At 46.8% G+C, this 24,362-nt stretch overlaps 2 protein-coding genes across 5 annotated transcripts in view; one reads left to right on the plus strand and one right to left on the minus strand.

The window, feature by feature from the left end:
- Positions 1–10,945, minus strand: part of UMAD1 (UBAP1-MVB12-associated (UMA) domain containing 1) — a 76,178-nt gene extending 65,233 nt beyond the window's left edge. The window contains exon 1 of one of the 4 annotated variants that reach the window (XM_075587273.1): positions 10,805–10,945. Coding sequence is in view for 1 of the 4 variants with exons in the window: in XM_075587270.1 (XP_075443385.1) it covers positions 10,229–10,370 (142 nt within the window). In the remaining 3 variants the exon portion in view is untranslated. Of the gene's footprint in view, positions 1–10,228; positions 10,778–10,804 lie in introns of those variants that run through there. The other 3 variants (XM_075587270.1, XM_075587271.1, XM_075587272.1) reach the window with 3 other exon arrangements.
- A 3,154-nt stretch (positions 10,946–14,099) lies between these two features.
- On the plus strand, positions 14,100–21,574 carry RPA3 (replication protein A3). The gene is made up of 4 exons (XM_075587274.1): positions 14,100–14,288; positions 17,866–17,940; positions 18,515–18,623; positions 20,802–21,574. The coding sequence occupies exons 1-4, from the start codon at positions 14,190–14,192 to the stop codon at positions 20,882–20,884; spliced, it is 366 nt and encodes a 121-aa protein (XP_075443389.1). The 5' UTR covers positions 14,100–14,189; the 3' UTR covers positions 20,885–21,574.
- Positions 21,575–24,362: the final 2,788 nt, after the last annotated feature.

Here is a 24,362-nt window from a genome sequence, read left to right on the forward strand (position 1 = left end):
ACGCAGCCCTCCTACACCCCGGGACAGTATAATAACGCAGCCTCCTACACCCCGGGACAGTATAATAACGCAGCCTCCTACACCCCGGGACAGTATAATAACACAGCCCTTCTACACCCTGGGACAGTATAATAACGCAGCCCTCCTACACCCTGGGACAGTATAATAACGCAGCCTCCTACACCCTGGGACAGTATAATAACACAGCCCTCCTACACCCCGGGACAGTATTATAATGCAGCCTCCTACACCCCGGGACAGTATAATAACACAGGCCTCCTACACCTCGGGACAGTATAATAACACAGCCCTCCTACACCCCGGGACAGTATAATAACACAGCCCTCCTACACCCTGGGACAGTATAATAACACAGCCCTCCTACACCCTGGGACAGTATAATAACACAGCCCTCCTACACCCTGGGACAGTATAATAACACAGCCCTCCTACACCCTGAGACAGTATAATAACACAGCCCTCCTACACCCCGGGACAGTATAATAACGCAGCCCTCCTACACCCCGGGACAGTATAATAACGCAGCCTCCTACACCCTGGCACAGTATAATAACACAGCCCTCCTACACCCCGGGACAGTATAATAACACAGCCCTCCTACACCCCTGGACAGTATAATAACACAGCCCTCCTACACCCCGGGACAGTATAATAACACAGCCCTCCTACACCCCGGGACAGTATTATAAGGCAGCCCTCCTACACCACGGGACAGTATTATAAGGCAGCCCTCCTACACCCCAGGACAGTATAATAACACAGCCCTCCTACACCCCAGGACAGTATAATAACACAGCCCTCCTACACCCCGGGACAGTATAATAACACAGCCCTCCTACACCCTGGGACAGTATTATAAGGCAGCCCTCCTACACCCCGGGACAGTATTATAACGCAGCCTCCTACACCCCGGGACAGTATTATAACACAGCCCTCCTACACCCCGGGACAGTATAATAACACAGCCCTCCTACACCCCGGGACAGTATAATAACACAGCCCTCCTACACCCCGGGACAGTATAATAACACAGCCCTCCTACATCCTGGGACAGTATAATAACACAGCCCTCCTACACCCTGGGACAGTACAATAACACAGCCCTCCTACACCCCGGGACAGTATAATAACGCAGCCCTCCTACACCCCGGGACAGTATAATAACGCAGCCTCCTACACCCCGGGACAGTATAATAACACAGCCCTCCTACACCCCGGGACAGTATAATAACACAGCCCTCCTACACCCTGGGACAGTATAATAACACAGCCTCCTACACCCCTGGACAGTATAATAACGCAACCTCCTACACCCCGGGACAGTATAATAACACAGCCCTCCTACACCCCGGGACAGTATTATAAGGCAGCCCTCCTACACCCCGGGACAGTATAATAACGCAGCCCTCCTACACCCCGGGACAGTATAATAACACAGCCCTCCTACACCCCGGGACAGTATAATAACACAGCCCTCCTACACCCCGGGACAGTATAATAACGCAGCCCTCCTACACCCCGGGACAGTATAATAACACAGCCCTCCTACACCCCGGGACAGTATAATAACGCAGCCCTCCTACACCCCGGGACAGTATAATAACGCAGCCTCCTACACCCCGGGACAGTATAATAACGCAGCCTCCTACACCCCGGGACAGTATAATAACACAGCCCTTCTACACCCTGGGACAGTATAATAACGCAGCCCTCCTACACCCTGGGACAGTATAATAACGCAGCCTCCTACACCCTGGGACAGTATAATAACACAGCCCTCCTACACCCCGGGACAGTATTATAATGCAGCCTCCTACACCCCGGGACAGTATAATAACACAGCCCTCCTACACCCCGGACAGTATAATAACACAGCCCTCCTACACCCTGGGACAGTATAATAACACAGCCCTCCTACACCCCGGGACAGTATTATAACACAGCCCTCCTACGCCCCGGGACAGTATTATAACGCAGCCTCCTACACCCCGGGACAGTATAATAATGCAGCCCTCCTACACCCCGGGACAGTATAATAACACAGCCCTCCTACACCCCGGGACAGTATAATAACAAAGCCCTCCTACGCCCCGGGACAGTATAACAACACAGCCCTCCTACACCCCGGGACAGTATTATAACGCAGCCTCCTACACCCCGGGACAGTATAATAACACAGCCTCCTACACCCCGGGACAGTATTATAACACAGCCCTCCTACACCCCGGGACAGTATTATAACGCAGCCCTCCTACACCCCGGGACATTATTATAAGGCAGCCCTCCTACACCCCGGGACAGTATTATAAGGCAGCCCTCCTACACCCCGGGACAGTATTATAAGGCAGCCCTCCTACACCCCGGGACAGTATTATAACGCAGCCTCCTACACCCCGGGACAGTATTATAAGGCAGCCCTCCTACACCCCGGGACAGTATAATAACACAGCCCTCCTACACCCCGGGACAGTATAATAACACAGCCCTCCTACACCCCGGGACAGTATAATAACACAGCCCTCCTACACCCCGGGACAGTATTATAAGGCAGCCCTCCTACACCCCGGGACAGTATTATAAGGCAGTCCTCCTACACCCCGGGACAGTATTATAACGCAGCCTCCTACACCCCGGGACAGTATAATAACACAGCCCTCCTACACCCCGGGACAGTATAATAACGCAGCCTCCTACACCCCGGGACAGTATAATAACGCAGCCTCCTACACCCCGGGACAGTATAATAACACAGCCCTTCTACACCCTGGGACAGTATAATAACACAGCCCTCCTACACCCCGGGACAGTATTATAAGGCAGCCCTCCTACACCCCGGGACAGTATTATAAGGCAGCCCTCCTACACCCCGGGATAGTATTATAAGGCAGCCCTCCTACACCCCGGGACAGTATTATAAGGCAGCCCTCCTACACCCCGGGACAGTATAATAACACAGCCCTCCTACACCCCGGGACAGTATAATAACACAGCCCTCCTACACCCCGGGACAGTATAATAACACAGCCCTCCTACACCCCGGGACAGTATTATAAGGCAGCCCTCCTACACCCCGGGACAGTATTATAAGGCAGCCCTCCTACACCCCAGGACAGTATAATAACGCAACCTCCTACACCCCGGGACAGTATAATAACACATCCCTCCTACACCCCGGGACAGTATTATAACACAGCCCACCTACACTCCGGGACAGTATAATAACGCAGCCCTCCTACACCCTGGGACAGTATTATAACACCGCCCTCCTACACCCCGGGACAGTATAATAAGGCAGCCCTCCTACACCCCGGGACAGTATTATAACACAGCCCTCCTACACCCTGGGACAGTATTATAAGGCAGCCCTCCTACACCCCGGGACAGTATTATAATGCAGCCCTCCTACACCCCGGGACAGTAAATTAACACAGCCTCCTACACCCCGGGACAGTATTATAACACAGCCCTCCTACACCCCGGGACAGTATAATAACACAGGCCTCCTACACCCCGGGACAGTATAATAACACAGCCCTCCTACACCCCGGGACAGTATAATAACACAGCCCTCCTACACCCTGGGACAGTATAATAACACAGCCCTCCTACACCCTGAGACAGTATAATAACACAGCCCTCCTACACCCCGGGACAGTATAATAACGCAGCCCTCCTACACCCCGGGACAGTATAATAACGCAGCCTCCTACACCCTGGGACAGTATAATAACACAGCCCTCCTACACCCCGGGACAGTATAATAACACAGCCCTCCTACACCCCTGGACAGTATAATAACACAGCCCTCCTACACCCCGGGACAGTATAATAACACAGCCCTCCTACACCCCGGGACAGTATTATAAGGCAGCCCTCCTACACCACAGGACAGTATTATAAGGCAGCCCTCCTACACCCCAGGACAGTATAATAACACAGCCCTCCTACACCCCAGGACAGTATAATAACACAGCCCTCCTACACCCCTGGACAGTATAATAACACAGCCCTCCTACACCCTGGGACAGTATTATAAGGCAGCCCTCCTACACCCCGGGACAGTATTATAACGCAGCCTCCTACACCCCGGGACAGTATTATAACACAGCCCTCCTACACCCCGGGACAGTATAATAACACAGCCCTCCTACACCCCGGGACAGTATAATAACACAGCCCTCCTACACCCCGGGACAGTATAATAACACAGCCCTCCTACATCCTGGGACAGTATAATAACACAGCCCTCCTACACCCTGGGACAGTATAATAACACAGCCCTCCTACACCCCGGGACAGTATAATAACGCAGCCCTCCTACACCCCGGGACAGTATAATAACGCAGCCTCCTACACCCTGGGACAGTATAATAACACAGCCCTCCTACACCCCGGGACAGTATAATAACACAGCCCTCCTACACCCTGGGACAGTATAATAACACAGCCCTCCTACACCCCGGGACAGTATTATAAGGCAGCCCTCCTACACCTTGGGACAGTATAATAACACAGCCCTCCTACACCCCGGGACAGTATAATAACACAGCTCTCCTACACCCTGGGACAGTATAATAACACAGCCTCCTACACCCCTGGACAGTATAATAACGCAACCTCCTACACCCCGGGACAGTATAATAACACAGCCCTCCTACACCCCGGGACAGTATTATAAGGCAGCCCTCCTACACCCCGGGACAGTATAATAACGCAGCCCTCCTACACCCCGGGACAGTATAATAACACAGCCCTCCTACACCCCGGGACAGTATAATAACGCAGCCCTCCTACACCCCGGGACAGTATAATAACACAGCCCTCCTACACCCCGGGACAGTATAATAACGCAGCCCTCCTACACCCCGGGACAGTATAATAACGCAGCCTCCTACACCCCGGGACAGTATAATAACGCAGCCTCCTACACCCCGGGACAGTATAATAACACAGCCCTTCTACACCCTGGGACAGTATAATAACGCAGCCCTCCTACACCCTGGGACAGTATAATAACGCAGCCTCCTACACCCTGGGACAGTATAATAACACAGCCCTCCTACACCCCGGGACAGTATTATAATGCAGCCTCCTACACCCCGGGACAGTATAATAACACAGGCCTCCTACACCTCGGGACAGTATAATAACACAGCCCTCCTACACCCCGGGACAGTATAATAACACAGCCCTCCTACACCCTGGGACAGTATAATAACACAGCCCTCCTACACCCTGGGACAGTATAATAACACAGCCCTCCTACACCCTGGGACAGTATAATAACACAGCCCTCCTACACCCTGAGACAGTATAATAACACAGCCCTCCTACACCCCGGGACAGTATAATAACGCAGCCCTCCTACACCCCGGGACAGTATAATAACGCAGCCTCCTACACCCTGGCACAGTATAATAACACAGCCCTCCTACACCCCGGGACAGTATAATAACACAGCCCTCCTACACCCCTGGACAGTATAATAACACAGCCCTCCTACACCCCGGGACAGTATAATAACACAGCCCTCCTACACCCCGGGACAGTATTATAAGGCAGCCCTCCTACACCACGGGACAGTATTATAAGGCAGCCCTCCTACACCCCAGGACAGTATAATAACACAGCCCTCCTACACCCCAGGACAGTATAATAACACAGCCCTCCTACACCCCGGGACAGTATAATAACACAGCCCTCCTACACCCTGGGACAGTATTATAAGGCAGCCCTCCTACACCCCGGGACAGTATTATAACGCAGCCTCCTACACCCCGGGACAGTATTATAACACAGCCCTCCTACACCCCGGGACAGTATAATAACACAGCCCTCCTACACCCCGGGACAGTATAATAACACAGCCCTCCTACACCCCGGGACAGTATAATAACACAGCCCTCCTACATCCTGGGACAGTATAATAACACAGCCCTCCTACACCCTGGGACAGTATAATAACACAGCCCTCCTACACCCGGGACAGTATAATAACGCAGCCCTCCTACACCCCGGGACAGTATAATAACGCAGCCTCCTACACCCTGGGACAGTATAATAACACAGCCCTCCTACACCCCGGGACAGTATAATAACACAGCCCTCCTACACCCTGGGACAGTATAATAACACAGCCCTCCTACACCCCGGGACAGTATTATAAGGCAGCCCTCCTACACCTTGGGACAGTATAATAACACAGCCCTCCTACACCCCGGGACAGTATAATAACACAGCCCTCCTACACCCTGGGACAGTATAATAACACAGCCTCCTACACCCCTGGACAGTATAATAACGCAACCTCCTACACCCCGGGACAGTATAATAACACAGCCCTCCTACACCCCGGGACAGTATTATAAGGCAGCCCTCCTACACCCCGGGACAGTATAATAACACAGCCCTCCTACACCCCGGGACAGTATAATAACGCAGCCCTCCCACACCCCGGGACAGTATAATAACACAGCCCTTCTACACCCTGGGACAGTATAATAACGCAGCCCTCCTACACCCCGGGACAGTATAATAACGCAGCCTCCTACACCCCGGGACAGTATAATAACGCAGCCTCCTACACCCCGGGACAGTATAATAACACAGCCCTTCTACACCCTGGGACAGTATAATAACGCAGCCCTCCTACACCCTGGGACAGTATAATAACGCAGCCTCCTACACCCTGGGACAGTATAATAACACAGCCCTCCTACACCCCGGGACAGTATTATAATGCAGCCTCCTACACCCCGGGACAGTATAATAACACAGCCCTCCTACACCCCGGACAGTATAATAACACAGCCCTCCTACACCCTGGGACAGTATAATAACACAGCCCTCCTACACCCCGGGACAGTATTATAACACAGCCCTCCTACGCCCCGGGACAGTATTATAACGCAGCCTCCTACACCCTGGGACAGTATAATAACACAGCCCTCCTACACCCCGGGACAGTATAATAACACAGCCCTCCTACACCCCGGGACAGTATAATAACGCAGCCCTCCTACACCCCGGGACAGTATAATAACGCAGCCTCCTACACCCCGGGACAGTATAATAACGCAGCCTCCTACACCCCGGGACAGTATAATAACACAGCCCTTCTACACCCTGGGACAGTATAATAACGCAGCCCTCCTACACCCTGGGACAGTATAATAACGCAGCCTCCTACACCCTGGGACAGTATAATAACACAGCCCTCCTACACCCCGGGACAGTATTATAATGCAGCCTCCTACACCCCGGGACAGTATAATAACACAGGCCTCCTACACCTCGGGACAGTATAATAACACAGCCCTCCTACACCCCGGGACAGTATAATAACACAGCCCTCCTACACCCTGGGACAGTATAATAACACAGCCCTCCTACACCCTGGGACAGTATAATAACACAGCCCTCCTACACCCTGAGACAGTATAATAACACAGCCCTCCTACACCCCGGGACAGTATAATAACGCAGCCCTCCTACACCCCGGGACAGTATAATAACGCAGCCTCCTACACCCTGGCACAGTATAATAACACAGCCCTCCTACACCCCGGGACAGTATAATAACACAGCCCTCCTACACCCCTGGACAGTATAATAACACAGCCCTCCTACACCCCGGGACAGTATAATAACACAGCCCTCCTACACCCCGGGACAGTATTATAAGGCAGCCCTCCTACACCACGGGACAGTATTATAAGGCAGCGCTCCTACACCCCAGGACAGTATAATAACACAGCCCTCCTACACCCCAGGACAGTATAATAACACAGCCCTCCTACACCCCGGGACAGTATAATAACACAGCCCTCCTACACCCTGGGACAGTATTATAAGGCAGCCCTCCTACACCCCGGGACAGTATTATAACGCAGCCTCCTACACCCCGGGACAGTATTATAACACAGCCCTCCTACACCCCGGGACAGTATAATAACACAGCCCTCCTACACCCCGGGACAGTATAATAACACAGCCCTCCTACACCCCGGGACAGTATAATAACACAGCCCTCCTACATCCTGGGACAGTATAATAACACAGCCCTCCTACACCCTGGGACAGTATAATAACACAGCCCTCCTACACCCCGGGACAGTATAATAACGCAGCCCTCCTACACCCCGGGACAGTATAATAACGCAGCCTCCTACACCCTGGGACAGTATAATAACACAGCCCTCCTACACCCCGGGACAGTATAATAACACAGCCCTCCTACACCCTGGGACAGTATAATAACACAGCCCTCCTACACCCCGGGACAGTATTATAAGGCAGCCCTCCTACACCTTGGGACAGTATAATAACACAGCCCTCCTACACCCCGGGACAGTATAATAACACAGCCCTCCTACACCCTGGGACAGTATAATAACACAGCCTCCTACACCCCGGGACAGTATAATAACGCAACCTCCTACACCCCGGGACAGTATAATAACACAGCCCTCCTACACCCCGGGACAGTATTATAAGGCAGCCCTCCTACACCCCGGGACAGTATAATAACGCAGCCCTCCTACACCCCGGGACAGTATAATAACACAGCCCTCCTACACCCCGGGATAGTATAATAACACAGCCTCCTACACCCCGGGACAGTATAATAACACAGCCCTCCTACACCCCGGGACAGTATAATAACGCAGCCTCGTACACCCCGGGACAGTATAATAACACAGCCTTCTACACCCCGGGACAGTATTATAACACAGCCCTCCTACACCCTGGGACAGTATAATAACACAGCCCTCCTACACCCCGGGACAGTATTATAACGCAGCCCTCCTACACCCTGGGACAGTATTATAAGGAAGCCCTCCTCTACACCCCGGGACAGTATTATAACGCAGCCTCCTACACCCCGGGACAGTATTATAACGCAGCCTCCTACACCCCGGGACAGTATAATAACGCAGCCCTCCTACACCCCGGGACAGTATTATAACACAGCCCTCCTACACCCCGGGACAGTATTATAACACAGCCCTCCTACACCCTGGGACAGTATTATAACACAGCCCTCCTACACCCCGGGACAGTATTATAACACAGCCCTCCTACACCCCGGGACAGTATAATAACACAGCCTTCTACACCCCGGGACAGTATTATAACACAGCCCTCCTACACCCTGGGACAGTATAATAACACAGCCCTCCTACACCCTGGGACAGTATTATAAGGAAGCCCTCCTCTACACCCCGGGACAGTATTATAACGCAGCCTCCTACACCCCGGGACAGTATTATAACGCAGCCTCCTACACCCCGGGACAGTATAATAACACAGCCCTCCTACACCCCGGGACAGTATAATAACACAGCCCTCCTACACCCCGGGACAGTATAATAACGCAGCCCTCCTACACCCCGGGACAGTATAATAACGCAGCCCTCCTACACCCCGGGACAGTATTATAACACAGCCCTCCTACACCCTGGGACAGTATTATAACACAGCCCTCCTACACCCCGGGACAGTATTATAACACAGCCCTCCTACACCCCGGGACAGTATTATAACGCAGCCTCCTACACCCCGGGACAGTATAATAACACAGCCCTCCTACACCCCGGGACAGTATTATAACACAGCCTCCTACACCCCGGGACAGTATAATAACACAGCCTCCTACACCCCGGGACAGTATAATAACACAGCCCTCCTACACCCTGGGACAGTATTATAAGGAAGCCCTCCTCTACACCCCGGGACAGTATTATAACGCAGCCTCCTACACCCCGGGACAGTATTATAACGCAGCCTCCTACACCCCGGGACAGTATTATAAGGCAGCCCTCCTACACCCCGGGACAGTATAATAACACAGCCTCGTACACCCCGGGACAGTATAATAACACAGCCCTCCTACACCCCGAGACAGTATAATAACACAGCCCTCCTACACCCTGGGACAGTATAATAACACAGCCTCGTACACCCCGGGACAGTATAATAACACAGCCCTCCTACACCCCGAGACAGTATAATAACACAGCCTCCTACACCCCGGGACAGTATTATAACACAGCCCTCCTACACCCCGGACAGTATAATAACGCACCCCGGACAGTATAATAACGCAGCCCTCCTACACCCCGGGACAGTATTACTTCCATAGAACTTTAGCGATCTAGAACCCCTAGTTGAGAAGACATTCATTATCCACAATACCCATTGTTACCTTCCAGACCGAACGCTTCCAGCGATGACGTCAGCTGAGCTCCACTACAGAGTTGCTGTATTCCCGGTAGCTTACAAACCACGCCCCCTTTACAAAAAACACGCCCAGTCCGTGGTGACGTCAGCGCCAGTGCGAGAGACATATTTGTTGTGGGACGTTACCTCACAGTCATAGTGCATGGGGAGGAGGAGGAGGAGGAGGAGGAATGGGCAGCCCTACGCACAGCTTCTTCCACCAACAACATCTTCACTTTGGTACATGCTTCACTTTGCAGAGGGTGTATATTGAGTCACTGAGATACGAGCGCTCTCTCTTAGGTTTTAATTGCATTACTTTGTGTGTTCAAGATTTATTTCAATAACATTTATTTATTTTTACTAGTAGAATAGTGTGCATCATATAGGGTCCTCTTTTCTTCCTACTGCTCTAGTTCTGGTCCAGGTTTCCATCCACAAAACAAGTCCCCATAAAATAGCTAATGTGCCTTATATCAAAGGGGGGATGGGAACAGGTGTTATTCATATTGTGTTGAATTTAATGGGCCGGCTTGATGGCGGTGCTATTAGTGTGACTTACTTGGCCCCGCGCTCTTCCTCAGCCCAACTTCAGCAATCACAGTCTAATGCTGCAAGGGTTACATTAATCACCACAACGTTTGAACTGTGCCCGGGCCGGGGGGAGAGTGCGGGGCCTCTGCATGTTTTGGCATCTCCCGTTACCATGCGACGGCGCGTCGCCATGACAACGTGATGTCACATGAAGCGATGATGCGAAAGAGGCCAAGGGCATCACGTGACTTCGCGTCATCAAGGCGGCGTGCTGCAGCAGGAGGAGATGCCAGCTCCAAAGCAGGAAAGAGGCCCCACCAAACTCCCTCTGCACCAAGCCCCGCAAAACTCCCAGCCGGCCCTAGTTCCTATGAGTGAGGATGAAACCTTGTCAATGCATGGATCATACAGAGACGTGCAAGTGCGGAACAAAACTGATTTTCAACATGTACTGTATAAATGAGTGATGTGTGGGTCTCGGTTTCTCTCTGTTATATGGCAGCCAGTTGCTAGGGGACGAGAAAACACAAACTAACAAAACCTGAAATCACTGCGGGAGAACACAATTCATTTTACACAAAAGTTAAATGTAGTGTAGTCAGACCTGGCTTATTACATGGTAACTGCGCCTGCACAAGAGGTACCCTAGGCTATTCCAAAAATAGTGGTACGTTGCAATTTATCAAGAAATTATAGATATTAGAGAAAACCACATTGGTTTCATTTACTAAGGACCCACAGCTGGAAACAGTTAGCAGAAAGTATGTCCAAATATATCAATAAAAATTGTCTCAATAAAATGTGTGGATTTTTTTTTATAAATCGGGTGCAACATTTTTATATAAATGGAAAGTGAATTTTCAGGTCGATCTACTAGGAACATGAGGAACATCTCTGCTATTTACTTGAATAGGCATGAGAGATTTCTGTTTCAGGGAGAAAGTACAAACAAATGATACTCTCAGCAGATGATAATGGAGTCTCCTACATAAAGAGGGAGATCTGGCCAGTGCCCCCTAGTTCAAGGAAACAAAAACTACATACATAATTCCAATGTTTCAGATTTCTACAAACAGTAAGATTCATTAATCAGACCTTCCAACATTTGGCAAATGAAAAATAGGTGGACTTTAGTTCCTCTGTCTTTGTAGGCTATAGCTTACAAGCAATTTTCTCAAACAGTAGGGGAACCAGATAGGTGCCATGAAATAAAGAAAAATAACATAGTGCAATCTGACAATAAAAGGTGATAAAAATTAAGTGATCTGTAACTATTCTACTCACAAGTGGAGCAGAATAGTAAGCAAAATCCCACACAGTGGTATGTTCTTCCAGAGGTAGTACACAGGAACCTTCAGGAGCTCAAACAGAAGAAAACCAATAGTGCAGACAATAAACAAATGTATCAGCACATAAGTAAAATGGAGGCTTACATAGTATCAGGGCAACACCCCTGTATCCAAACGCCCGATATATGCTGATACTATGTAAGCCTCCATTTTACTTATGTGCTGATAAATTTGTTTATTGTCTGCACTATTGGTTCTCTTCTGTTAAAAGGTACAGTTGGAGGGTAGGATTAATTCTTTAAAAGAGAAATGGAATAATTGCGCCAAAAGTCCTACTGTATAGTCCAAGACTTCAGTCCTTCACAAAGTGTAAACCTGCTGCCCGAGTCTCTTAGAGGTGATTCACCAACCTCTATATTATCACAGAAAAAAGGGGGGGAGAGATCCTCCGGTGCGTCATTCCACTCGTGATTCGAGGACACATGCAACGTAAAGAAGAAATGGGGGACCACAATCAGGTGTAATTCAATACATAGGAGCACCTTATAGCATTAAAAAAGGTGGAACACACTTACATCAAATAATTGATCCTCTGGTACAGATGGGGGAGGGGAAGAGGGGGGGACCCCTTGATGATTCCTCAAAATAGGGAAGAGAAGGGAAATATAGTGTAACACTGTTTATTAACAATAAATAAAATAGAGATTAAAAACTCCCAAGCGGCCAATTACTATTGGCATAGAGAGGAGATATGTCCAGACTCCACAGAGCGTCCTTCCAAAGAATGGGTGGTCTCTCGTGGCCTCCGTTCCAGCTGGTAAGTTGTTAGGATGGTGCGCAGGTTCCAGTAAACAGCAGGGAGGATCTCCAAGAACTCGTGCACGAACCGGGTCTCCTTCCGTTTGTTTTCTTCCTCACACACTCCTTCTACAGCTCCCGCCTGTCGCGCATGTGCTCCGGACGAAATGTTGGCCAAACTGGAATAGTGCTTTCTCTCTGTATGGTGGCCTGTGATGCCCAAAAACCGTTTTGAGGAATCATCAAGGGGTCCCCCTCTCTTCCCCCCCCATCTGTACCAGAGGATCAATTATTTGATGTAAGTGTGTTCCACCTTTTTTTAATGCTATAAGGTGCTCCTATGTATTGAATTACACCTGATTGTGATCCCCCATTTCTTCTTTACGTTGCATGTGTCCTGGAATCACGAGTGGAATGACGCGCCGGAGGATCCCCCCCCCCCCTTTTTTCCAGGATTAACTCTTTGGCTGGGGGGCTCCTCAGGCATTGAAAGGGTTAAAGTAAATTGTGACCAGACTTTTGCCTTGTAACTAACCTTGTAAGGTTTATTATTGTGGATTATGACTTGTGACAAAATATTTTTTTTCCAATAATAGTTAGTAGTGTTTTCTGTTTCCCTGGATCACCTGACAAGGTTAGTCACTAAACTGAATGGCTCGCCAGACGTATGAACCCGGTTACATTTCTTAGGCTGTGCCGTCGACGGCGACACGATGGGTGACGTCGCCAATGGCGAAAGTTATGTTCCGCCGGGCGGTGGCGTTGCGGGATTCCGACAATTTGATTTGTTCAAGGGCCGTCACGTGACGCGACAGACCTTGAAAAATCAAATTTTGCCGGCTACCAGTTTTCGCGACGGCGACGTCGCTTTGTCACCGTCGCGCACACTATAAGCGCACGCGGCGGCGGCAATGCATTTGTTTTCCGTCGCCGGCACTATAAGCACCCCCATGATTGACAGGTGATAAACCAGAATACCCAAGTCTTTCCCTCTGTATATTGTAAACGGTTCATTTATGACAAGTTTATTATGTTGCTAACACCTTTTTGCTTTTCACTGTCACCGAGCAAGTTATATTCGTGATTTCACCAGTCAGTCAATATCATTCAGAAGTTCTGTGTGGATTTTGCTGCCCGAGTCAAACATGGCGGCGTATCCCTTCAAACCCCGCCCAGCCCTGGGAAAGTGTTCTCGGCGTCTCATTGGTCGGTAAGAGCGAGGCTACGTAGCCCGCGTGGTGCCGGCGATGTGCCGGAAGTTAGAATTTCCCGCCAGCTGAGTGCGGTTGTCACGCAGCGCGCTCAGTCAGAATTCTCACGGTCACAATGGGAGATATCCACGAGGGTCCGAGGACCCGCATCAACACCAGCATGCTGGCTCAGCACATAGGCAGGCCCGTGAGCTTCGTGGGCAAGGTGGAGAAGGTAACGCACACAGGGGGAGCGGCACGGGGGCAAGTCCCTGGCACTCTGTCACTTCAGTGGGATTTGATGAGTACACGCAGGTTTAGTGTGTTTGGGGGAGACTGCAGCGCTGTACTACATACAAAATACACACACACATTGTAATTACTGTGTGTATAAACCCGGCGATGCGGGCTGCGGATCCCCTCCTACTTCTGATCTCCATTGACTGCTGCGGTTATATATTTTACACAAGTTAATTTGCAATGGGAGTTTCGTGTAAGAATATCTATTTTATTTTTTTGTTGAATTTTTTTATTGATCATTTTTCAAAAAACAGGGGAAAGGGATACATAAAAGGGAGGGGAAGGGAGAACATTGATCCATGTAGTCTGGTAATATCACATTTGGGGAGGGATTAGGAGAGGAGGGAATGGAACAGCATTTGTATATAGAGCGTAGTAAACATCAGTTTAAATACAACATAAATCACATTGTTCAGATAATTTTAATCTACATGTGTGGATATACCTGAGTGGCGGAACCAAGGGACACAGATCTCCGAGAATCGAGAGGTGGAGCCATCCAAATAAGCTGAGTTTTTTCCCATATAAACTATATACCAAATGTTGTTGTTTATTTGATTTAAAGATGGGGGGGGGGCGGTAGTTTATCTTTTTTAGCTGGTTGTATAGGATAGATGTATACTGGTGAGGGTACCCAAGCAACAGCTAGTGGTGTTGCTCTCTGTGTAGAATATAGATATAGACTACGTGAGAGAAACCCAGTAAGGGCATCCACCCACCTGCTGGGTTAGGCCGAGTCCCCTGTGCCGCTGACCGTGCGGTGTTTGGTGAGGTTCTGGCTATTTCAATTTTTGTGTCCCCGTTCACGCGGAGCGAGGGCACGGATGCTCACCCACGCTTGGCGCTTGCGTAAACAAAACAATCTGACTTTGAACCGCGCTCAGCTTGCCTGCAACGCCCCCGCGCGCTTGAGAAATAGCAAGGACACCTGGCGCTCAAGCTTGGAGAGTTGGTGACGTCACCGCTCTCCAAGCATGAGCACGGTCAGCGGCACAGGGGACTCAGCCTTATTTGCGAGGTATATTAAAATAATTTTATTAATCAGTATCCAAGTAAAATAAGGAGTGTTAAAACGATAATTAAACGCAATATAGATCCTAATGTCTGAACACTATGGTGGGTGTTCTGGAGTGGCTGTAATGGCTATATGAGTAGGAGGACCTAGTAGTGTCTCTAAACCTATTCAAGGTATAACCGGTAGATAAAATATCCCCTTGGCCAAAAATCGAGCAGATGAAGTTTGGGGGGGGGGGGGACTAGCAACCATTAACACTGGAGATCCCTGTAGGGCATACTCTCAGATCCTATAGCAGTATCATTGCGAATAAAAAAAAATATACCCTTGCCTGGTCTGCCACAATGTCCTAATCGGACAGCAAGAAAGACGGTACACTATGTAGGTGTTACAGGTGCCACAGTGTTGAAGGTGAACCTGATACTACACTGTGTGAGTAAATGAAGGCTGCCCTTATAGTGATGGTGACGTCGCGCTGCGGTTGCTGGAAAATCAAATTGATTTGACTTCCAGCGATCGTGGACAGGCAGTCGTGCCACTTCTACTATAAGCGCACGCGACGGCGGCAATACATTTGTTTTGTAGCATCGCCAGCACTAAAAGCACAGCCTAAGAGAGCATGCCTGAGGTAAAGTGCACGCTGCTTAAAATGTAAGACTTCTGTCATTGAGAATTTAGAGCCTTTGTGAGGGTAGGCTTGTGGCTGGGTGGTATATATGTAATAAACAGTTAGTCTTGAGGTGGAGGCTGGTGATTAGAGGCCGTATTAAGTCCTGAGGTATCAGCAGAGAGACAGCACATTGGGATACTGTACATGGGGATCAATACCCTCTGCATCACAAGCAGTGTACTGAATAGTCATAAACTGTAAGAGTAGCTGGATAGTCGCCTGACCAGTTCAGCATAAAGTAACCCTGTTGCCAGATTGGAACTCTGTAACCGGAGGTGACATGGATGTCGGTGATGCTGCTACCGACCCCCTCCCAGACACCCATAGACCATCGGGTCTTCCAAGGTTGAGCAACAAATTGTACACGAGCAGTAACTTGCAACTATGTTGCTTGTAGGTTCCATGCGGAGGCGTGGGAAGTCTGCATTTGAGATGCAGACGCGCACGTTTCACGTTAGAGCGCTTTATCAAGGCACGTTTTGGGGCAACCAAAACGTGCCTTGAGAGCTTTCTAACACGAAGTGCGTAGGCAGTTCAGCACCGGCTACAAAGTTCCAATCTGGCAACAAGATTACTTTATGATAAACTAGTCAGGTGACTATCTAGCTACTCTTACAGCTTATGACTATTCAGTACACCGCTTGGGATGCAGAGGGTATTGATCCCATTGTTCACATAGCCTATCCCAATGTGCTGTGTGTCTCTGCTGATACCTCAGGACTTAATATGGTCTCTAGTCACCAGCCTCCAGGTTGTCGTGGCAACAAACTGGAAGTGACACCTCTTCTCCTGGGAATGGGGCTTCCTTTCAGATGCTTCGGTTACAAGCGGGGCTGCAGATGTTTGATCTCCGCTGTGGTTATTGGCAATCTGTCTATGTGCTGCTGCTGCTGCTTGATCCTACGCGTTTCCTCCACTTACATGTGGCTTTGACAGGAACATGCTACATCCACGACTCGTGCCACTTCATCAGGGGTCATGTGGACTGTCTGGATCACTGGTTCATGGTTAAACAGGACTGGTGGAAACTACTACAGAGTCCAGCTTTTCCCCCTACAAAAGTTGGCTTGTGCCTACATCAGTTCTGCCTGTTTTCTATGTTATTGTTGTAAGTGTGCAATGTGCATTCTTAACATCAATTTATACAAATTTACACAATGGCCTGCACAATGTGCACTTTCCTTTTGTCTGTTTGTCAAGATAAATCAGCAAAGTGATCTAGTATAGCTGCACAACTGTTAAAAAAGAAGGGTAATTTATTAGTCTCGACTACATTTGTGCTGGTATACGGATCCCTTGGGTGATTTATCTTGACATATACCTCTCTCGCTTTACCATGCACCACTAACGCCACATCATAGTCATATGATTCTGCAGGGGTGCGCAAACGAAACTGCATGCGCCCCCGTCTCCACTCCCCTCCGGCTTACGCGCACCCCCCCCCCCCGCACAGCTCCTGCGTCAAATGACGCCACGGGGTCAAGTGACATCACGTTGCCATGGCAACGTGACTCCGAGGCGTCATTTGGCGCCGGTTTCACTGGGGACGCGTCATTGGAACTCCAGGTAAGTGAAAGTTAGAGGCCTCGCGCGATCCCCGTTATTTATTTTAAATGCCTTCTGGGAAGTGTGGGGCCTCTTTGCGTCCCCCACTTTGCGCACATCTGTGATACTGTGTTTTGCCGTAGGGGTAAAGGTATACGATATTCATAAAATCACACTAATAGAATGGGTCAAAAAGGTGTCTTTGTACATCTAGCTATTTTTTTTTTTTTGTATTTTTTTTCGTCAACATTATAGAAATAAACCATTTATTTTTCAATATAGGTTCACCCGACGGGGACATCGTTTGTACTATCTGATGGAGCAGGCAAAAATGCTACGGTCGAACTCTCCGAACCGGTATGTATCACATTGTACAATGCTGTTGGTTTTAATATGTTTTTGTAGCAAACCAGTTAGTTAACCAGGCACACCTAATTCCACGGTGAGGGCTCGGTTAAGGTTTGCTGGACATGAGCTGCAGTGCATTGTGGGTTCCTTCTGTGCAAAAAGCCTAGAAGCGTAGATTCATTTTTTTACCTCTGGTTAGAGTCCACATGAGAATCTGCGCAGCCTCATGTACTATTACACTTCTAAAGAGCTCTCACTGGTCTGTTAAAGGGGTCTGGGTGTTGACCTGGGCCGAGGTATTTATTAAAGCAATTCCCCCACAGCCCTTGTTGTGTTTTTTTTTTTTTTTTTTTTTTTTTTTTAATTTATTTTTCTAAATGCTGCCTAAACTGGGTGATCTCTCAAAGTGAATCCTTTTTAACCTTTTTAAAAGCAAGAGCTTTCAAGACCATACAGTGCAGGTTTGCAGATAACATCGTAGTGTTCCTTCTGCTTTAAACAGTACACAGCTAATACAAATATTGTTTTCTTAACAAATAATTTTGTGGTTAATGCCTCACCTTGTTGTATTTTTATTATCTAGTTGGATGAAGAGATTTCTGGAGTTCTTGAAGTTGTTGGGAAAGTTACACCAAAAGCAACAATTATAGGCGTATCATACGTCCCATTCCGAGAAGATGGAAGTCCTTTTGGTGAGTGGGGGGGGGGGGGGGAAAGCCTGCATCTACATGTATGTAGCAAGTAAGCCATTGCTAGCTCCAAGAATAACCTGGAAGGACAATAAGTCCCACAAATATAATGTATATTAATGAGTTTGATTGTAGTTTAGACAGCAGTTGAAATTTGCAGGTAAGTAAGTATCGTGATGGACAGGAACTGGTAACATCCAATGTAGGTAAAATAAGAGATTGGAATAAACGGAGAAAAGTATGGGAATGAGATATGTATAGATATATACTGTCTCTTAGCTGCAACACTTGGTGGTGGGTATGCACGACAGGAAAAAGTAAAATTACCTCTGAAGCCCCCTCTCGGAGTTTAGTGTTGATCTTGGCTTCCCCTCTCGTCCGTTATTGTGGTGCGGAGTATGGCCTCTCCGTGTGAGGCACAGTCTCCCCCACGTAGGATATACACAAGTCCTGTGTGATGTAAACCTGCAAGGCTGCTGCGCGTCACACCAATCCAAGAACCAGGCGCAAGAGAACAACGTAGGATGGGCTGGATGCAAAAACTAAGCGAAAGCACTCCACAACTCACCGGGGTAATAAAAAAAATGTATTAAACTACATTAAAAACAAATAGACAAACTACAACAAAACAGGGGGATAGCCCTCCCACGCGTTTCACGCTTCCACAGAGCTTTCTCAAGGAGTATTACTCCTGAGAAAGCGCTGTGGGAGGGCTATCCCCTTGTTTTGTTGTAGTTTGTCTATTTGTTTTTAATGTAGTTTAATAACATTTTTTAAATTTTTTATTACCCCAGTGAGTTGTGGATTACTTTCGCTTACTTTTTGCATCCAGCCCTTCCTACGTTGTTCTAGTGCATCTACATGTAAACTGACAGCTGAAAAGGCAATTGTAATACAAATATTTTTGTGGGGTGCATTTATGAATTGTTTTCATTGTAGTGCAAAATTGGATTGTAAGCGTAGTTCACTTCCCTAATCTTCCCATGCCTTTCAGAAAGCATTGGACTACCTTAATCATAATGGAATACATACGATGTTATATCCAAAGATTCCTGCTGCTTTTAGAAAATGTTGCTTTTTCTAAAACTACTTTCTTTGGCCTTTTCAATCCTTCTGTGTTAAAAAATGTAGTGATTTGTAGTGTCAGATTGGGGTTTAGTTTTATGCCCAAGGCTAAGCTTATTGCTAAAAGGGCCACCGCAGAGCCCCTCACAAAATCCAAGGTTCACATGTGGCCTTTTGCTAGAGCTAAAAGCTTATGATCAATGTAGCTATAAAAAGGTTGATTTTATAGCACAATTATTTAAAAGAAAATGAGGCATTTTAACTGCTTTACTAACAGAGGGGCCTACAAAACATTGCACAGCAATGTGTTCTAGGCCCCTCTGGCAGTGAAGGGGTAAACGGGCTTAAGAGGCAGCCGGTTCCTCCTCCAGCGCTTTAGGTATATACAGCTCAACCCCGTTATAACGCGACCCGTTACAACGTGAATCCGCTTATAACGCAATGCAAGCGTGGCTCCCAATTTTCGTATTTATGAATACTTTACAACACGATTATTGGTGTCTTAAATACTTTATTGTATAATGCATACAATTGTACATTTCTAACGCGATGTGATTCTTTTGGACCCCTAGCACAGCGTTATAAGAGGGTTGGGCTGTACTAAAGCACAGGTCTGACCTCGAAACAGGTTGGTTTATGGCAATGTTCCACCTGGCTTTCGATTTGGAAATGCATAGTATGGGAAAATCGCGCCACCACCCCGAGCAATTAATACCAATATTAATCTCGGGTCACAAGGGCAATGGGGACTATTGTCCGTACTTCGTTACACTTTTCTGTCAAAGCAAATAAAATGAAATTATTTTGAAGGGAAAGTTGTGGATTGGCTTCATTCCCATTTTTTTTCTTACTTTTTTACCACTTTATGGGAAAACATTGTTCATTTAGTAAAGAGCGTGAATACATTAACACATTGGCTTGTTGCTATTTACTCAGCAATGGTGGGGTTTAGAAAAAGTAACGTCAGTTTTTTCTGAAATGTAAACTATTGCCCAGTTGCTTCCTATTTGTAACAATGTTTGTTCTTTCACAGTCATTGTGTTTCTCTGATCTTTATCAGTAATACAAATCTTGTTTTTTTTTGTGTGTAAATGGTCTATTTTGCTTTTCCTTCAGATCTTGGTCTCTATGATGAAGCTTTGAAAATTATCCATGAATTTCCTCAGTACTATCCATTTGGGTCTACGGGAAGTGATTGATGTTGCATGTCCCAAATAACTAGTCTATTGCACATTCTCATTTTCACAGGAAAGTATTTACAAACGTAATACACATCAGTAGAAGAGTACAAACTAGTAACAGTTTGCCATTTAGAAGCCAAAATAATACCACAGTAATTGTACATGACATCCGTTCCAATGAACTAATTTTACTGTAACCTTGGTTATGTTCTAAGTGGCAACTCCAGGACATTTAAACACTGAAAATGAAAGTACAGCAAAATGTATTGGTGCAGAATATATCCGTACAAACCTCATTCCCTACAACACCACATATTTAGAGAAAATGGCACTTAAATTTGAAAAATCTTTACATTGTGACCATTCTTACATTATGGGGGTTTTGTGCAATTATATCCCACATTAATACGTACTGGGAGTGTTTCACCATTGGATGGTCTTGCACTTGTGTTTAGGGAGTGTTAGAGTTGGGTGGTTTTGGTCAATAGCTGTAAATATTTCAGCAATTGGCTTATTCTATTAACAGAAGCCTTTGATATTTTGTGTACATATACATTAAACTGCAGCCTATTCATTAATTTTCACAAGGGTGTACTTTTGAAACATTTAGTCATTGATTTGATTATACTTTTTTTTTTTTTTGCCATTGTATTGTATAAATGTGATTGATTTTGTTCGCTTTTTGAAATAAAGTTTTTTTTCTAGCTACATTTGTAGCTCTTTTGTGTTTGTAGCATATTGCTTTGAACATATTGTAATTTTGCCAGAATTTACAAACCATAACATGAATTATTTTTCTAGTGTTTTAATTTATTTTCCCAGAAAATAGCAGAAACGCGAGCAAAACAATTCTTAAATGCATTAACTAAACAATATGTAAACACACTTTTTCTTCATGTTGTCTGAAATACATTCTTATCAGATGCGTAAATATAATTTGCCCATAGATTTTATTTATGTTCAATGTTATCATTTGATAAATGAAGGATTTTAAAGCTGCAGTTCAAGCTGCCTTTCTCTTAAATAATAATTAAAAAAAAACATATCCATTCCATATGTACATCAATACAATCTGTACACTGACAAGTGATTAGCTAAGCTGCCGATCGATCTGTTCTCCTGTAATCGGTTGCTTTGTTCGGGGTTATTTAATTCACTGTTATTGCTGCAAACCTACCTACAATGCAAAGTTCTGTGTGGAAGATCATGTGACCAAGCAGGCACTAGATATAATTGGTGTACTGCTAGACAGAGGGCAGAGCTTGAGCCAGAGCCTGTCAGATGGGGAAGGGACTTTGTAAATGGTTTCTGCGGGGTAGCTGGCATCGCAAAACAAAGGTGAAGCCCAGCTCGCTACCCCTAAAACAAAGTACGCTGGCTGGTTAATGTGTTTTTCAGCCAAATATATTTTAATGTCTGGGGTAGGGAAATGTAAAAGGATTGTTGGTAAAGCCTTTATTCCCTGTGACAGCAATTCCCCAGTTCAGTGACTCAATATTGTCCTGTGATGAGATTTAGTGTCAGTCCTGCAAAATGTAAATTATGTTGTGACGGTAAGTATCCTTTCTATGGAAGGAGACTCAGCAATTCACTTAGCTGAAGCTGTCTACAGGAAGGATATGATCAGGATAAAGGTGGGGAACAGCTGAGGTGTCGGGGCTTATGGTGAGTTGTGAAAGGCAGCCGATCAGATCAGGGAATAGGGCTCATTGTGTTCCCCAGACTCTGAAGTGCCTACCCAGCGGGAGGAACATGGCTGGCTAACACAATCAGTTGCTGGGTCTGAGCCCCGCAGGCATGGTTTCTGTGTGCCAGTTTGAATTCACGCTCTCCAAGAAGCCTTATATTGTAAGTCAGCCCCCTCTGTTAGGCTTGCCCGGCTGAGCCTTTGTTGAGCCCTTTACTGGCTGGTGCGCCTATTCAATGTTAAAAATAGCTCAGGGGAGCGGTGTGAGGAGCCAGCGCTCACCGCGTAATGAGTTCAGAGTCTGCGATCGGAGCTCTGTGCTAGTGGGAGTGATCACACACACAGCTGACAGAATGAAGCTGGCAGCTGATTCAAAATTGCTATTGCACAAATAGCATTTTGGATTCCTGGAGGAGCGGCAGCTAGTGAGGCTAGAGACTTTCCCCAGGTCCCCAGTGTGGTGTGTGTGATATTGTGTAGTTGCTGGTCATGCTAGAATAAATCCCGTTTATTCAATTACTTTGTCCGGGGCTTAGTGATCGTGATCCCTGAAGGTTTTGCTGTTAAAAGTACTGGTCTGCCGTGACAGTTTCTATAGGAACAAAAATGCCTGTTAAATTAGAATACATTAAAAATCTATTTAAAAATGTTTTTTTTTTAATTTTTAATGCTACAAGTATTTTCTCATAGTACAGAACTGATTTAAAGGAAATTGCTTGAATTGCATCTTTAAACCCCCATAATCCCTCATCAAAGCATTTTTTACCATAGAAACAAAGGAAAAACAAATGTTTTTTTTCTACGAAAACTGATAATTTGTAATAATTTTATGCTCAGTTATTCCCAAATATTCTTGATTAAAGCAATTAGCTGCCCTACTGTTCATTTTGAGTTTACAAGCTTATTAATGATCGTTACCACCTTGCTCTCCAGAGTAGGGACTATGTGCTTCCCGCTACTCCTGTGTTTTGGTGCAGCACTCAGTGACCTCACTTGTTCTGAAGAGAGAAAATCAGTTTTGGGGGAGAATTGCCACATTTTCAAATATTAACCCAATGTCTACTTTTGACTCGGCTGAATGACTTGAATGTGGTTTGTACTTTCTCTGATTACCTTAATTTTAGCAGGGATATGGCAATGGGTTTCTTTTTTTCCATGATAGTTTTACTACTGGTCTCCTTACTGTAAAGCAAGGCAAATTATGTGTTTCCTCAGCTTTTTGCCTATTTCACCTCAAAGCAGCATTTCATTCAAAATACTGTCTTTAAATAAATCAGTTGTGTAATGTCATAACGTATGTATATTTTTTCACTCTTTATACTGATGTCTTCTGTATTAAGCTTCTTTGGGTTGCTACAGCCATTATTTGGGAAGCCACACCACATGGATTTGGCAGGCATTGTGTGCCTGGGAAGCAGGATCCATCGATCGGCAGTGTAGATAATTACATTGCCCTAAATGTAAGGAATTGCTTCATTAGGACCAAAAATGGGCGAGATGAAAGTTGGCCGCCTTTCAGTTAGTCCTATTTTTTTTTTTGCTACATTTCAACAATTTATTTTACCTGTTGCAGTCCATGTCCATGTCACTTCTGGCTTTATTAACCTAAATGTCCTGCTGTTTCTTGTCTCTGTTTCAAAAACACCCATAGGGTGCCCCATGAGCTAGCTACATCATGATCTTTAGCGTGTTCACCTCTTCTCGCGGTCTGAAAGGAAGGTGGACCATTGTGATCACTTGAACAACCATATGATCGTGACTTGCTAGAGGGGGGCCATGAAACATGATTCTGTGGTGTCTGGCATTTAA

The sequence above is a fragment of the Ascaphus truei genome, chromosome 2, assembly GCF_040206685.1.
Source record: "Ascaphus truei isolate aAscTru1 chromosome 2, aAscTru1.hap1, whole genome shotgun sequence".
In the NCBI taxonomy this organism is placed as follows: Eukaryota; Metazoa; Chordata; class Amphibia; order Anura; family Ascaphidae; genus Ascaphus; species Ascaphus truei.

What these genes read in the sequence shown, in the direction of transcription:
- RPA3 (XM_075587274.1), top strand. Translation starts at nt 14,190, where the DNA reads ATGGGAGATATCCACGAGGGTCCGAGGACCCGCATCAACACCAGCATG. An exon ending in CGGTCGAACTCTCCGAACCG is followed by an intron (nt 17,941 to 18,514) that starts GTATGTATCACA and finishes TTTATTATCTAG; the next exon opens with TTGGATGAAGAGATTTCTGG. An exon ending in AGAAGATGGAAGTCCTTTTG is followed by an intron (nt 18,624 to 20,801) that starts GTGAGTGGGGGG and finishes CTTTTCCTTCAG; the next exon opens with ATCTTGGTCTCTATGATGAA.